Genomic DNA, 13,983 nt, shown 5'->3' on the forward strand with positions numbered 1-13,983 from the left:
CCCTGCCAGTGGCCCTGGAGACGTGATGGTTTAAACTTTTTGGGTTTGGGTTGTTTTTTGGTTTTTATTTTAAAGCTTCTGAAGAGAAATAGATTGTTTTCCAGCTCGGTGTTTATGTAGAATTATTGTTACTGTGGGGTTAGAATATAAGCACATCAAACAGATCTGTGATAAAGATGAATTTAGAATTATTTTGAGAGAATACAAAAGAAACCAGGCAAAATTTACTTGGGAAGGAGCTAAACCAGTTCTCAGTTGCTTTTTTCTGCAATAAAATATTCTCTTGGGAAAAGAGCACATAAGCTCTCTTGTCTGGATAAATGTACCTTTGCGTTTTGTTGCAGAATGATGAAATTGAGCCTGCAGCTTTTACTTATGAGAAATTTTATGAGCTCACCCAAAAGATATGTCCCCGAACTGACATAGAGGACCTCTTTAAGAAGATGTAAGTTCAAATTTAATATACTCTTGCTTTAAAGACATTTTAAAAGACATTTTGCTGTATTTTTAGTCCATAACTAATAGTGACAGAACACTGATCCTAGTAGCATCAGCAGTACTTCAGAACAAGCTCCAGCCTATGTTTTACCCCTTCCTCCTTCTCAGACTATTAATGTAAAAGTTCACTCTGTATTTTAGAGCAACTTTTACATGAGTTAAAGGAAGCACCTGGAACTTTTTTTTTTTTTTTTTTTTTTTTTTTTTTTTTTTTTTTTGCATTGGCTTCACTAACTACTGTAATTTTTAACTTGCTCCTTCAGGTGATTAACACAGTATATGAACTAATTAAGTAAGAAAATTGAAGTTTGAAAAGTTTCTTCACCCAATTTATTCTCAGATGGAGGACTTACGTGTTGTTTTATGAAGTAATGTTTGTTTAGTGATAGGGAGATATGTTGTGGGTGATATACTGTGCCAAGCATAGTTGGTATGTTTTCTGTGACTGTTCATTTTGAGATTATAGAGCTACTTTCAAGTAGAAAATAGTAGGTGGTTTTAAAAGTGTCAACAATGTCAACATGTAAATCATGCCTACTGTAGCATCGTGTATAAAAACTTACATTCTCTAATAAATTCCTTTTCAGCAATGGAGACAAAACTGATTATTTAACGGTAGACCAATTAGTGAGCTTTCTAAATGAAGTAAGCTTTTTCATACATTAACTACCATACAAGTCTGTCTGCAGTGGCTTGCTTCTTCCAATCTTTCCATTGCATGCACCATGCCATTCATTATTTGCTACGCTTCTGATCTGCTGATCTTTCCATTATGGTAACACCCAGGTGCAAAAATCAGCTCCAGCCATGTGTGGTGTTGTGCTTTCTACATGTTGGCTTTGCAGTTGCATCTGTTGATTACTTGTTGCTGTGTTATAGTGTGTGTTCTGTGTGTTTTATACTTCTTATATATGGTTACATTTGATGCAGCTTCCACTAAAATACCCCCAGTGTTTGATTGCAGTCAATTATTTTACCTGTGAGGCCCAGCTAAATGTATCTGCTAGTCCTTCCAGAATAGTAGAAAAACTGAAGTAGGCGTTTGTAAACAGGGATTTGATTCTCCTCAGCAGTATTATTTCAATCTGTTGCAAATCTAAGAGCTAAGAGGATATTTTAAGAGTTTGTATATGATTTTTAAAATACCATGTGTGCAGAATAGGAGGAAGTATTTTTATTGCTGTATTTCCAGAATACAGTTGTTGGCAGAAGTATTTAGTATTTCTTAAAAGCATCATGAGTGTGTGAAGTAGTTCAATAAACAGTGTAGGATTGGCTCTTTTCTATTCCTAAAGCACAGTAAATTATAGAAAACTGTCTCATTTGGAATTCCAGCAATAAATGCAATGTGTGGATTGGACAAGAACACACCCATGGAAAACAGACACATCCTACCTGCTTTTGTATCAGTAGATTATTGTCATCTTGAACATGGGAAGCTGCCAATTTTACTATGAGATGTTTTTAGGTGCACTACCAAAAAAATCTCTCCATCTAAAATTGTTATAGTTCAATCTTTATATGTTTATATATATTTATTTATTTATTGGATACTTCAGTATGAAGATCCAAGCTGTAAGTTCCCTATATAGCAAATTCAGAATATAATTTTATTTTTCAGTACGAAACATGTGCCTTACTCTTCACTAAACCTGAATTACTTGTAGAAAGGGTATTCAAAAAGGAAAGACAGAGAGAAAATTAACAGCTTGATTACATAATTAGCGTGACATAGTTGGGGCTTTAGTTCATATCTATTGGCAAGTTGGAGCACAGGCTTAATCTGACTGCTGTAAGACATCCTTTTATCACAGCTATTTACACAGTTCACTGTCTAAATATTTGCAGGGCTAGGGTCAGAGCTAAGGCTTGTCATTTTTGCTTCTGCATTGGAAAGAGAAAGGATGGTGTTGTGATTTAAATTACAAATTATACCTTTGAAGAACCTCAGCCCCCAGTTCACCTGTAGTGCTGGATGTGTTTTATTGCTTGAAGCACACAATGCTATCCCCACTTTAAACCATGTTAGTTTCTGACTTTTTTAATTGTCACTCTTCTTTTTCAGGTAAATTACTATTTTATCATTATTTTAAAATTGATCACTAATAGTTTTAGTTAAAAGTGTAGTTTCTTGTATCCTAAACTTCTGAAGAAAAGCTCCCAGCATTTGTAAGAACCCCCTACCTCCAGTAACTGATTGAAAAATTAAGATTGAGTGTTTGTGCTCTCAATTTTTAGCAGTTCTTTTTACAGAATTAGAAACCTTATTTTATCGATAGTTTTGGGGGGAAATGCATCTTGTTGACTACATTCATATTGACAAAATACATTTTGCAATTGGAAATCTTGTGGTTGGCCCTTTAGTTGGAGACCAGAGCCGAGAAAAATTACTCAAGTGTTTGTTTTATTTTTCCTAGAGTAGGACATTCATTCTGGTGACTGAAACCAATGCCTTTGGTCTGTGCTGGAGGTCCTTTAGTCTCCAAACAAAGGTTAAAGTTTTGGTCATAATTTGAAAGGCACAAAATTACCCAGAATGTGCCTCCTGAAGGGATCATTTCTGTCCCCTTGGCAGCTGGCCAACACTGCAATTAGCAGTGGTGTCTAATGCTGGCAAATATAAAAAGGTTATTATCATTACATAGGAGAGGGGAGTTACTTGGCAGAGCAATTCTTCATGAGACTCTTTAACTTAAATTATTTTGAAGTAACCTCCAAGGCATGCTGCAGAAGCTCTAAGTGTTATGGGTTTTTAAGAGAGCATGGATATGTTACTGGGTATGAGAGAAGAGTGCACAGCTTTCCTGGAGTTTTTCCAAACTCCTGTCTCTATTTGACTTTTAAATGCTGCTAGCTGACAGATGATTTAATTGTGCTTCAGTATTTAAGCTTCTGGGAAGTTTTTAGAAACTTAATTGTTGTCATGCATTGAGTATTTTGTCTAGATCTCCTGTTTTTAAAGTCAAATTTTGGAAAAAAAAAAAAAAAAGTAAATATAGTAGAAAAGGGATTGAAATCACTGCCATTGAGATTTGCTCCTGCAGTTCATTTACATCAATAAAATAATAAGGCAAGTAACAGTGACAATGGAATTTTTAGTAGCCTGACCAGGACTCATCCATTCTTTTGGGAGGGAGCTATGGGGAGATCCTTTCCTATTCCCAATTCCTTGCTCTTCCTCTTCCTCTCCTTCCCATTCACTCTTTCCATCCCCCAGCTGTTCATCCCCCCAAAAGGACCTTCTCACCACTCACAGGGCAAATTCTGGCAGAGATGGTTTTAGCACACTTTCAAATGTCTCAGTTTGTATCCACTCCAAGGTGCTGGGGGCAGCCTGGGGAGGCTGAATGAGCTTTTCTCTCCTTGCAGAACCCTCTGGGCATCCTTTCTCCCCATGTTTTTGGTCAGTTCACCCTCATATGGTTGGGAATGCCTGGTGTAAGGGTTCCCTCTGTGGTAGGGTAACCAGAACAATCAAACACAGCTTTGTTTCACATACAGAATTAGTCCTGGGGTGTCTTATCTTTTGAGATGAAATTTCACACTTTAAATTTTGGTCTGCTTTTGTGTCACCAAGCTCTGTGGTGCAGAGTGTTTCCCCCAAGAGACACTAGAGAACACGATCACTTTTTAAAAGTAGATCTTTATCTGTTGCCAATTTTATTTTTTAAACAAAGTAAACAAAGTAATGATACACTTTTGTTCCAATGGAGAATTGATAATGAGCAATGATCATTGCTACTGGAAGAACATTTTGCTCTTAGCTCCTTCTGATAACTCTGAGACTTTTTCTCAAGAGAAGACTTTTTACTTTATCCATTTATTTTCTTGTGTTTGCTCATTACTAACTGTAGAAGAAAAGGAGTGGGTAGGACCTTTTTCTTGAGCAAAGAACCTTCCCTACTATTTCTTACAATTTTTTGAGGTGGTGTATTGTCACTAATGGTATAAAGCCTTGTCATTTGTCACTGTGGAACTGTTGCATGCCAGTGTTGTGGTGTTGTTGGTGTGTGCTGCTGTGCAAGTCATGTCCTGCATCCATCTGCTCTCATGTTGTGTTTCATCTGAGTTTTACTGGAGCATCCCAACAGCCCATGTGGCCTGAACAAACTTGCTGTGTTTAGATGCTGCAGACTGCCAGTAGCATTACTTGAAAAATCCCTCCTTAATTGCATGATTGAATTGGCATTGGTTGTAATTTCTTGGACTTAATTAAGCACATGCACCAATGGATTAGTTGTAAGAAAAGAGATTGGATTGGATATTACTTTTCTTATTAAAAAAAAAAAAAAAAAAGCCAAAAAAGCTTCCACATAAGGAATTACAGCAAATGCTGATAGTGCTGTGTAAGCCATGTCAACACCATCCTGTCCACTCCAAATTATTGATTGCCAATATGGGGGTGGCCTGTTACATCTCTGAATTCTGCTGAAACTAAAGCTTGGAAACTGTGCACCTTCTGGGGTAAAAGAGTGTTTTCACAGTCATATTTATTTCTTTGTTTTGTTGCATCTGCTTACATGCCACTACTCCGTCAATTCCAGTTTTAATTTTCTTTTAATGGAGAATCAGGCACACAGTGTGCAGCTCTAATCCAGCATGGAGAAAAAAAAAAAAGTTACATAGCACACTATGAAGTGAAAGCATAAAATTCTGAATTTTATTAGTCTATTAGAAATCACTGCTAAATTGTAGCTAAACATGATATATATAATGAAATCCTAGTATTGTAAATTATTGTGAATTGAAGAGATGATGCTGTGAAATTCTTGTGCATATTTCTTCTATGAACCTATGCTGGTTTTTGAATAGAAACACAATTTTTTTTGAATAAAAACACAATGTTTCCACGATTCACAAATAATCATTCAGTACTTGTATATTTCTAAACTCAGATTTCAATTTCTGTATTTACAGTACAATTTTATTTTACTTTTTTGCTTTAGATACTAGATACTGTGTAAGACTTGCATTTTTGCAGAGATGGTTACTATACCATCAGTCACTTCGCAAAAAAAAAAAAGGATTAGAGAGAGAATTTACAAAGGGACATTTAGCTATTTATTTTCAACATCTCATTTGCACAGATCCCATGTGCAGTCATTATTTTCATGAATAAGCAAGAGCAAGACCAGTTGTATGATTGCATTGAATTTTTCTTTTTAAAAATATTATTGTGATCAAACTGCCTAGGTTTCTTATGACAGATGAAGTTCATTTTCTACCTAATGCCTAAGTTGCTTTGAATAGTCTGTAAATTTTAGGGCTGCTTTCTTTTTTTTTCTTAAATGTCCACTTCTTTCTTTCTCATCTGCAGTAATGAAATGCTCTTGGATGATAGTCATGCACTATATTGTTTTTGCTGAATTCCATTGTTTTCTAACCTTAGCATCAACGAGATCCTCGGCTCAATGAAATTTTATTTCCCTTTTATGACACAAAAAGAGCAATGCAGATAATCGAGACATATGAGCCAGATGAAGACTTGAAGAGGAAAGGTAAGTGGGGGAGGGAATTCAGTATTCACTGGGTTTAGGCATTTGGGGAATTTGTTCTGAAGCATTCAGACTTTTAAAAGGGAGTTTACAGTTCCTGTGGTCTGGGGACAAGCATTTGTGTAGGAAACTGGTCTGCTGAAAAAAAATAATTCCCCCTCAAAATCAGATTTTTTTAGGACTATTACCCTGTTCCAGGTTAGAGTGTGGCTACAAATCCTGATGGAAAAGGGGATGGGATTGAGTAAATACAGAACAGCAGAGACTCCTTCCAGCAACGAGGCAACGTGCAAGTGGCTGTGGTCAAGGTCTCAGAGAGACTGCACAGCTCTGCAAAGTACAGATATGGTGCAAAAATAAAAAAGAAATTGCCATATGCATCCACTTTCTTATAATATATTCTCTCTGGTGCTTGAGGGCAGCAGCCTGGCTCAGAACAGGGCATTTTATGCAGGTGGTGCAGGAAGTACCTTCAAGCCATTCTTGGACTGCTGATATCCTGAGCTCATGTGAGACTGGGAGATGTCAGTGGCTGAACTTAGTTCCCAGTTTTTACCCATTTTGCTGCAGCAGCTGTGTTGGGATCAAATGACATGCAGAAATGAAAATGCAGCTTTGCAAAGCCCATCCTAACAGGAATCCTCTTTCACATTTAGGCTCATGCATCAAGGTAGAAATATTTAAACACCCAACTGTGCTGCAACCTCTGTGGGTGAGGGGTGTGCAAAACAGACAACAGAAGGAGGCAGCATCTAAGCCTGCCCCAGTAAAGCCTGAGGTTTTCCCTCCCTCTCTAAATGAACTAAATTCTCAAAGTATTAATTGATTTATGTCAGCTCTATCCCATTATATTTACAATTTTTAAAGACGCTCATCTTTGATTCTTGGTGCTAATTTATTTTAAATATTTTTCAACATGAGGAAGGGATACTAATGTGGCTGCCACCTGTTTAAGATGGATGGTGTAAAAACTTATTTTCTGAAGGTGGAAATAAATCTAAAATTGGGGGGAAAAATCAACCATGGCTAATTATTTAGATTCTTCGGTTGATTTTTATTTCTATCAGGTTTTCAATAAAAGTGGAAAACCTTTTGCAGGGATGGGGTTATGGAGAATAACAACAGAACAGTAGAAGTCTCCTCTGAGTATTCCTCCAGGGATCTCAGCAGTGGCTGTTCTCTTCAGCTTCTTTACCCTTCTTAGGTAAAACTTTGCTGTTGAGCAAAATAGTTGAGGACAACACTTATTTTTTTTTTTTTCTTTTACTAAATCATGTGATTTGAGAAACAATGCTGACATACAAAAGGCAGTAGCAATAAGCAGCTGACTCTTCCTCAGTCACATTTCAGTGACAGGAGTGAGTAGAGCTGAACAAGTTAATGCTGGGCAGTTCAGTGACCAGAGTCTGCTCAAGAACACTACAGACCCCAATTCTTGCACCTGGTGAGTGCAGTCAAAACTACAAAGTCTGAGTTGTTGAACACAAGAGAGCTTGGTTAAGTTGCTGAGGTCTCAGCTGTGTTCTGTCTAGAACATCCATCCAGCTGTGACATTTCTCCACAAGATGATGCATCAGGAGTATGTAGCATCTGAGATATGCTGTGCAGCTGCTTTAAAGTACATGGTGATAACAAAATAAAACCATTCTTCAAGTCGAAAATTCCCTTTTCCCCCCTTTCTTTCGTAGTCAGGATCAGCTGAGAGGACTTGAGTAAAACATTCTGGAACAGTTCACCTCTGGCTGACACCAAGCACAGAAAATTTAAGCTCTAGTGGAGGATTTTTTTCAGAAAGTTAGGAGTAGAATGGAAACTTAAAAGAGAAAAATAGACCTAAAAAAAATAAAAATAGGACTGCTGCAACCTTGCCTTAACAATAGCTGAGTGTTCATAAATTACTTCAGAGAAAGCAATGTCAAAATTAGTGCCAGCTCACCATTCCCTGCAGCAGCTCTTTGTGAGTAATCCTTTCTTCCCCAATCACAGATAATTTTCATTTTCCAGACTCATGGCCCGTTTAAAATTGATATTGCCATACTAATTATTCCTAATTTGGTTTCATTAAAAATGACCTCTGGATTAGTATTTTTTTTATACTTTATTGAAGTGTAGACCAGCAGACAGATAAGAGAGAGATGTTATGAATTCTGTGTCCTGAATTCCTTTATGTCCCATGTTCATTGTAGATTTCTGTTCTCATTTACAAAGGTATGAACGTGTATTTCAAACAGTAAACTGGAAGGTACTTTAGATGTTCTAAAACCACTGCAAAGATTTTCACATCCCCACATATTTCTGTCAGTGGGGAACAGTCTCTGCACAAGCTGGTTGGCAGTGATGTAGCACAGGACTAAATATGAAAGACAGGAGGAAAGGACCATAGAAGCCTGGTCAATGCAAGCTCACAATCTCTGATACAAAAAGTCCCAGAAATTAAAATTATTGGGACAGTTCTAAAGAGGTGTCACTACTTATTTGTCTTCTTCACCTCCTTTTACTGCCTTAGTTCTGCTGATGGTGTTGAACTGGTGGGCACCTGATTTTTAATTTGGTTATCTGAGAATACAATGGCACATTTTGCACCAGCTGGATTTTGGACTGGTTGCATTTTGGGCAGCCTGGAGCAGAGGAAGGGGAGAGCTACTTGCTTGCAGGAACCTGTGCAAATAAGTTCTGTGCTAGAACTCCTGCTCTGTGAGATGGTTTGACTCGTGTTGATTCTAAATTTCTGGTAATAATTTACCATGCCTTCTTCTTCCTTCCAGGTGTCATATCCAGTGATGGGTTTTGCAGATATTTGATGTCAGATGAAAATGCCCCAGTTTTCTTAGACCGTTTGGAATTGTATCAAGAAATGGACCATCCTCTGGCTCATTATTTCATCAGTTCCTCTCACAATACATATTTAACAGGCAGGCAGTTTGGTGGCAAGTCTTCAGTGGAGATGTACAGACAAGTGCTTTTGGCTGGATGCAGGTTGGAAGCAGGAGATAATACATATTTGTGAATCTAATACTTTAAACTGAAAATACTTGGTGTTGATATATTGTACTAACATCAATGATGTGGCAAATGAAAACACATGTGTTTGTTAAAGAATCTTATTTTTCTCACAAAAATAATTCCAGGCAGAAGAATGTAGAAATTGATAATAAGGAGAGAGTTTGTGAGAAAGTTATCAGAAGTTTGATCTCAAAATGACAGCTGAAGAGAGCTTTCTGGTTTATAATTATGAAGTTTATATGTTGATGAGAATAAGGAAATTAATGATTTCCTGCTGAATTTCTGGACGTACTAGAATGAGAATAAAAAGAGCAGCACAGTGCTAAAGACATTATTGTCCAGATAAGATTATATTGATTCACACATGCCATAATTAAGGTGATACATCCAAAGTTATAGAAGTCTGAAATAACACATGTACAGCTTAGAAAGAGCTGTACAATGCCCAAAATTGATTTAAAACATACTGCTCTGACCATCTGCTAAAACATGTCTCAGGTAGCTCACCTGTAATAAAACTCAAAGTTTATTTTTCTTGGATCTTTAGGTGTGTCGAGCTGGACTGTTGGGATGGCAAAGGTGAAGACCAAGAACCAATAATAACCCATGGAAAAGCAATGTGCACAGACATTCTTTTCAAGGTAAATGCCTGGCCTCTGCACCTGGCAGCAAACCCCAGGAGTAGCCCAGGGCACCCTCCCCTGGATAATAAAAAAAACCCTTTTGTTATGTTTTTCATTTGATCCATTCTGACTTGTATCCTATTGTTTCTTCTTTTTGTAGGATGTAATTCAGGCCATTAAGGAAACAGCATTTGTTACATCAGAGTACCCTGTCATTCTTTCATTTGAAAATCACTGCAGGTATGTAGTGCTCATTTTTAATTCTTAAATTGTGCATTGTCTGAGAGAGATGATATAGTTTAAACTACTATGATATGATACTTGAAAACTGGGGGGGGTATGCAGGCAGACTGAATGGCACTTAATATACCATTAATATACTAATCCATCTTTATTTAGCTTAATAATGGCAATATTTTTATCTGTGATAAAGCTGTGAAATGTATTTGGATATTCCATTAGCTGTGTGAGATTGAGTTATTCTACTTTTTGGCTCTTGTTAAATTCATCTATGTCAAATAATAGACTTTTATTGACAGTGTAATTACAGTAAAGTAATACTTCTCAGTTGAAACAAAGTGGGCAGTATATAATTTGGGATGACTGCATTACTTAGTATTATTCTTTTGTGCTGAGTGATAGTAATTTCTTTTTTATATTTAAAAATTAACTGACATAATCTTTTCCAGCAAATATCAACAGTACAAGATGTCAAAATACTGTGAAGATCTTTTTGGAGATCTCCTGTTGAAGCAGCCTCTAGAAACACATCCAGTATGTTGCATTTTGCCAGTCTCTCTCTTTTTTTTTTTTTTTTATTTTTTTTTTTTTTTTTTTTTTTATTAATTTATTTAAAAGAGATGATAAACTGAGATCATATCACCTTGGGTGGCTGTGCTATTTTGTATAAACTTGTCTTTATCTGTTTTGCTTAATCTCTCTGTACAGGGCTCTGGCAAGCAGTCAGTGAAATCCCCCCCTCCACCCCCTTGATGTATCAGCACCTACATAAAATACACCACATACATTGTCTTTGTAGGTCATACTTCACTCTGAAATTGCCAGTCACTGTTTAAAAACAATTAATTATAACAATTAATTATAAATTGCATGGTGTCAACTGAAGAAACCTCTTCTTTCAGCTGCACATTGCAGTTTCATGCTCCAGGTAATGTCCTGCAGTCTAGGTGGCCCCACTACTGCATTAAGAATTAAATTAGGCACCAAGAGTTTCCTGCAGCCTCATTTGGACTGTGGAGTGCACTGTATTCTGCATGCACTTCACTCTCCTGCATGGCAGGAGATAACAACAGACACTCCTTCACAAACACAGTATTTGATACTCAACAGCTTGTTACACAGCTCTTGCTGCTCCTCCTCCAGCCCTTCCTTGCTCCTTACAACGAGCTCGGTGTGTGCCAGCTCTCACCCAAAGCCTGCAGATGCTCTGTGCTGCCAGGAGGACTCTGCCTTGCCTTTCAGTGGCTCTGGTATTAGCATCTCTGGAGCTTTGCTCTTCCTGGCTTTCCCTGCATGCTGCAGGGACAGCAGCACACAAGGCTTGGTGAATGCCTTGAAAAATGCATCCCAAAGAATTTAACCTGCAGTGTCCCCCTGTGATGTTTGTAGCACGCTGCCACATCCCTCACAAAAAGCTTCCAGCAGCTCTCTGGGAAGCCTAAAATAGAGCTGGCCATAGTCTGCATGCCTCTACCTCAGGGCCCAGTATTTAGCCTGTCTGTAGCACTGCTGAGCCTTCTGCATTTTGTGCCCTTTCCTCCACGTGGGTGAATTCAGTTCCCAGCTGCTCACAAAGCAAACACTGCAGAGGTGGCAGGAGGAGCTTGGAACGTGCCCTTTGCAAGTTTTGGAGCCTGATAACCTGGGCTAGTGACTGAGGAGGCAGACTTAGGAGAGACATGGCACTTGGCTGAAGCAGATTTGGTTTTAAGTAAAAGCAAATATTTGTCCAAACGGGCATCCAAGTATGGCTTTGTCTGGGAATGAAGCCTGGTGTAAATGAGCTCTGCAGCACTGACATCTAGTGGAGTTACAGCCCCAGTGCTGTCAGGAGCAAATGTGTTCTCTTCATCCAACACACTGAAACTCCCTGCCTGAGCCAGCCATGGCTGGTGTGGAGGACCCTCACCCTCCCACGAGGTTTCACCCATTCTCCTTGGGGTTGAGTTGATATGGTTTCTGGGGGTTTTTTTAATGTTTTTTTGGTTGGTTTTCTTTTTTTTTCTGGGTTGTTACTTGTCACCTCCACTGCTTTTATTTGGTTTAAATTCATGGTGCTTTCTTCTTTCGTTTGTTTGTTCACCTGGAGTGCTGCTTCTCTCTAGCTCAGATTTGGATTAAGAAATAAAAATATCTGAACAGTTCTTCTAAAAATTGTCAGTATCTATGGAAATACTTTCTACTCCTGTATCATTTAGGCTTCACTGAAAACCCCAGTCTGCTGTGGTGCTAAGAATGCCAAGTTGTGGGTTCAGTCTCTGTATGGGCTATTCACTTCAGAGCTGACTCGATGATCCTTGTGGGTCCCTTCCAACTCAGAATATTTTGTGGTTGTACCTTAATAATATTCTTAGCAAGCCTAAGGTGGAGAGGGTGCTAATTACCTTACCCAAATCTCTGTTTCTTATCCTCAATGATGTGATGGAGCTTAAATCAGAGGATTTCATGCTTTTTCTCTTTTCTGAATAATTTTTTCTCCTTCCCTAAACTGGAACAAACCTTTTATTAATACTTCCTTATGTGTGTGTGTGAAACTTCCCCTTTGACAAATACTGAATTTGTGACCCTACTGGCAAAACCAGTCCCCATAACCTAGCTGAGGGCTGGGTGGTTTTCCATTCCCCAGTGCCATTTCCACTCTCCAAGTGTGTGTGGGCTGCCTCACTTGGGTTGCTGCAGCTCGAGGGGACCATAAAAGGTGACTTATTTAGAGATTATTTAGGGCTAAGCTGTGGCTTGTGCTGTGAACCACAGGGAGAGAAGGAGATAAAGCAGGAATTCCATCCATGCCCCTTGCTAGCAGGAGAGGTGGGAAACTATTTAGAGCAGTGCAGCTGAGGGTGGCACAGGCTGGAGGCCTGAGTGCTGGCTTCATCCAGCAGCTTTACCTGAGCACAGCTTCCCCCTGGGATAGGGAAGAAGCAGATGAAACTCTGTAACTGCAGCCACACACCTTCAGGGGTTGTGCCTGAGGTGGCACTGCTTGTTCCCTGCCCCTTGGTATTGCTGTCCTAAAATCCAAATCCCAAACAGGGATACAGAGAGGCCAAATAGCTGTTATTATTAAGCATTTTCTTTAAATTGTTTTACAGCTTGAACAAGGCAAAGCCTTACCATCTCCTAATGACCTCAAAAGAAAGATTCTCATAAAGAATAAAAGGCTGAAACCTGAAGTGGAAAAGAGTAAGTAGCATTTGTCAAATATTAAATAAACGAAAGTCCAGATTGCTACAAACAGACTTTGTTACTAAAGTTTCCAGATTGTTTGTACTTTAGTGTTGTAAGAATATGTATTATATGTAAATAATATTTGGTTTGCCCTTGTGTTTCATGTGAGAGCCAGTCTAGGCCTTCATATCAGCATGCTGCACAGGCACAGACAGACCCAGAAATGTAATCCTGGGACTTTTATCAGACTGCTGGTTGAGCTAAAATATAAGGCAGATAGAATCTCTTGTAAATTCTGCCTACACCAGTCTGTTTGCATTGCTGTGTTTTTCCAGGATAAGCATGAAATGAAATGGAATTTCAAATTGCTCTTCTTGCTGTTGTTGCCAGTTGTGATACTTATCTTCTTTCAGTAACAATAATGTTGCTATATTAGTTTCCAGTATGGCTGTAATGATAAACCCTGGTCCTTCTCCATTCAAAGATAAGCACCCAGACCTTGGGCTGGCTTCAGTCATACATGGCTGTGCTCCTCCTGTCTAACTGAGATGCACATGGAAACACAATTGAAAATCCAAGCACTTTGCATGGATCAAGCACTGAAGACACAGCTGTCTGTTTATTCTGTGAGGAAGTAATGTGCTTGCTCCAAAGACCTTTGAAATTTAGGGGGAATTTCTTCACAGAAGGGGTGATTGGACATTGGAATGGACTGCCAGGGAGGTGGTGGAATCACTGTCCCTGGAGGTGTTGAAGGAAAGACTGGGTGTGACACTCAACCACTCTGGTTGACAAAGGGAGTGGTTTAATCAGAGATTGGATTTAACCTCAGAGACCTTTTCCAACCAAATTGATTCTGTGCTTCTGTGAGATATTTCCCTTAACTTCAGTGAGTTTTGGACACAGCCCTTACTGACCGCTTTTGAGATCCAATAACAGTCTGTGTTTATTGATGC

General features: G+C 38.6%; 1 protein-coding gene across 4 annotated transcripts in view; it reads left to right on the plus strand.

Moving 5' to 3' along the window:
- PLCB4 (phospholipase C beta 4) overlaps positions 1 to 13,983 on the plus strand; it is a 183,360-nt gene that overhangs the window by 118,931 nt on the left and 50,446 nt on the right. For all 4 annotated transcript variants that reach the window (XM_056488965.1, XM_056488967.1, XM_056488966.1 and 1 more), the window contains 8 exons: positions 345 to 445; positions 1,086 to 1,143; positions 5,888 to 5,996; positions 8,759 to 8,969; positions 9,544 to 9,637; positions 9,780 to 9,859; positions 10,309 to 10,393; positions 12,952 to 13,042. In XM_056488965.1, coding sequence (XP_056344940.1) covers positions 345 to 445; positions 1,086 to 1,143; positions 5,888 to 5,996; positions 8,759 to 8,969; positions 9,544 to 9,637; positions 9,780 to 9,859; positions 10,309 to 10,393; positions 12,952 to 13,042 — 829 coding nt within the window. The remainder of the gene's footprint in view (positions 1 to 344; positions 446 to 1,085; positions 1,144 to 5,887; positions 5,997 to 8,758; positions 8,970 to 9,543; positions 9,638 to 9,779; positions 9,860 to 10,308; positions 10,394 to 12,951; positions 13,043 to 13,983) is intronic.

This window comes from Oenanthe melanoleuca, chromosome 3 (assembly GCF_029582105.1).
Source record: "Oenanthe melanoleuca isolate GR-GAL-2019-014 chromosome 3, OMel1.0, whole genome shotgun sequence".
Classification (NCBI taxonomy): Eukaryota; Metazoa; Chordata; class Aves; order Passeriformes; family Muscicapidae; genus Oenanthe; species Oenanthe melanoleuca.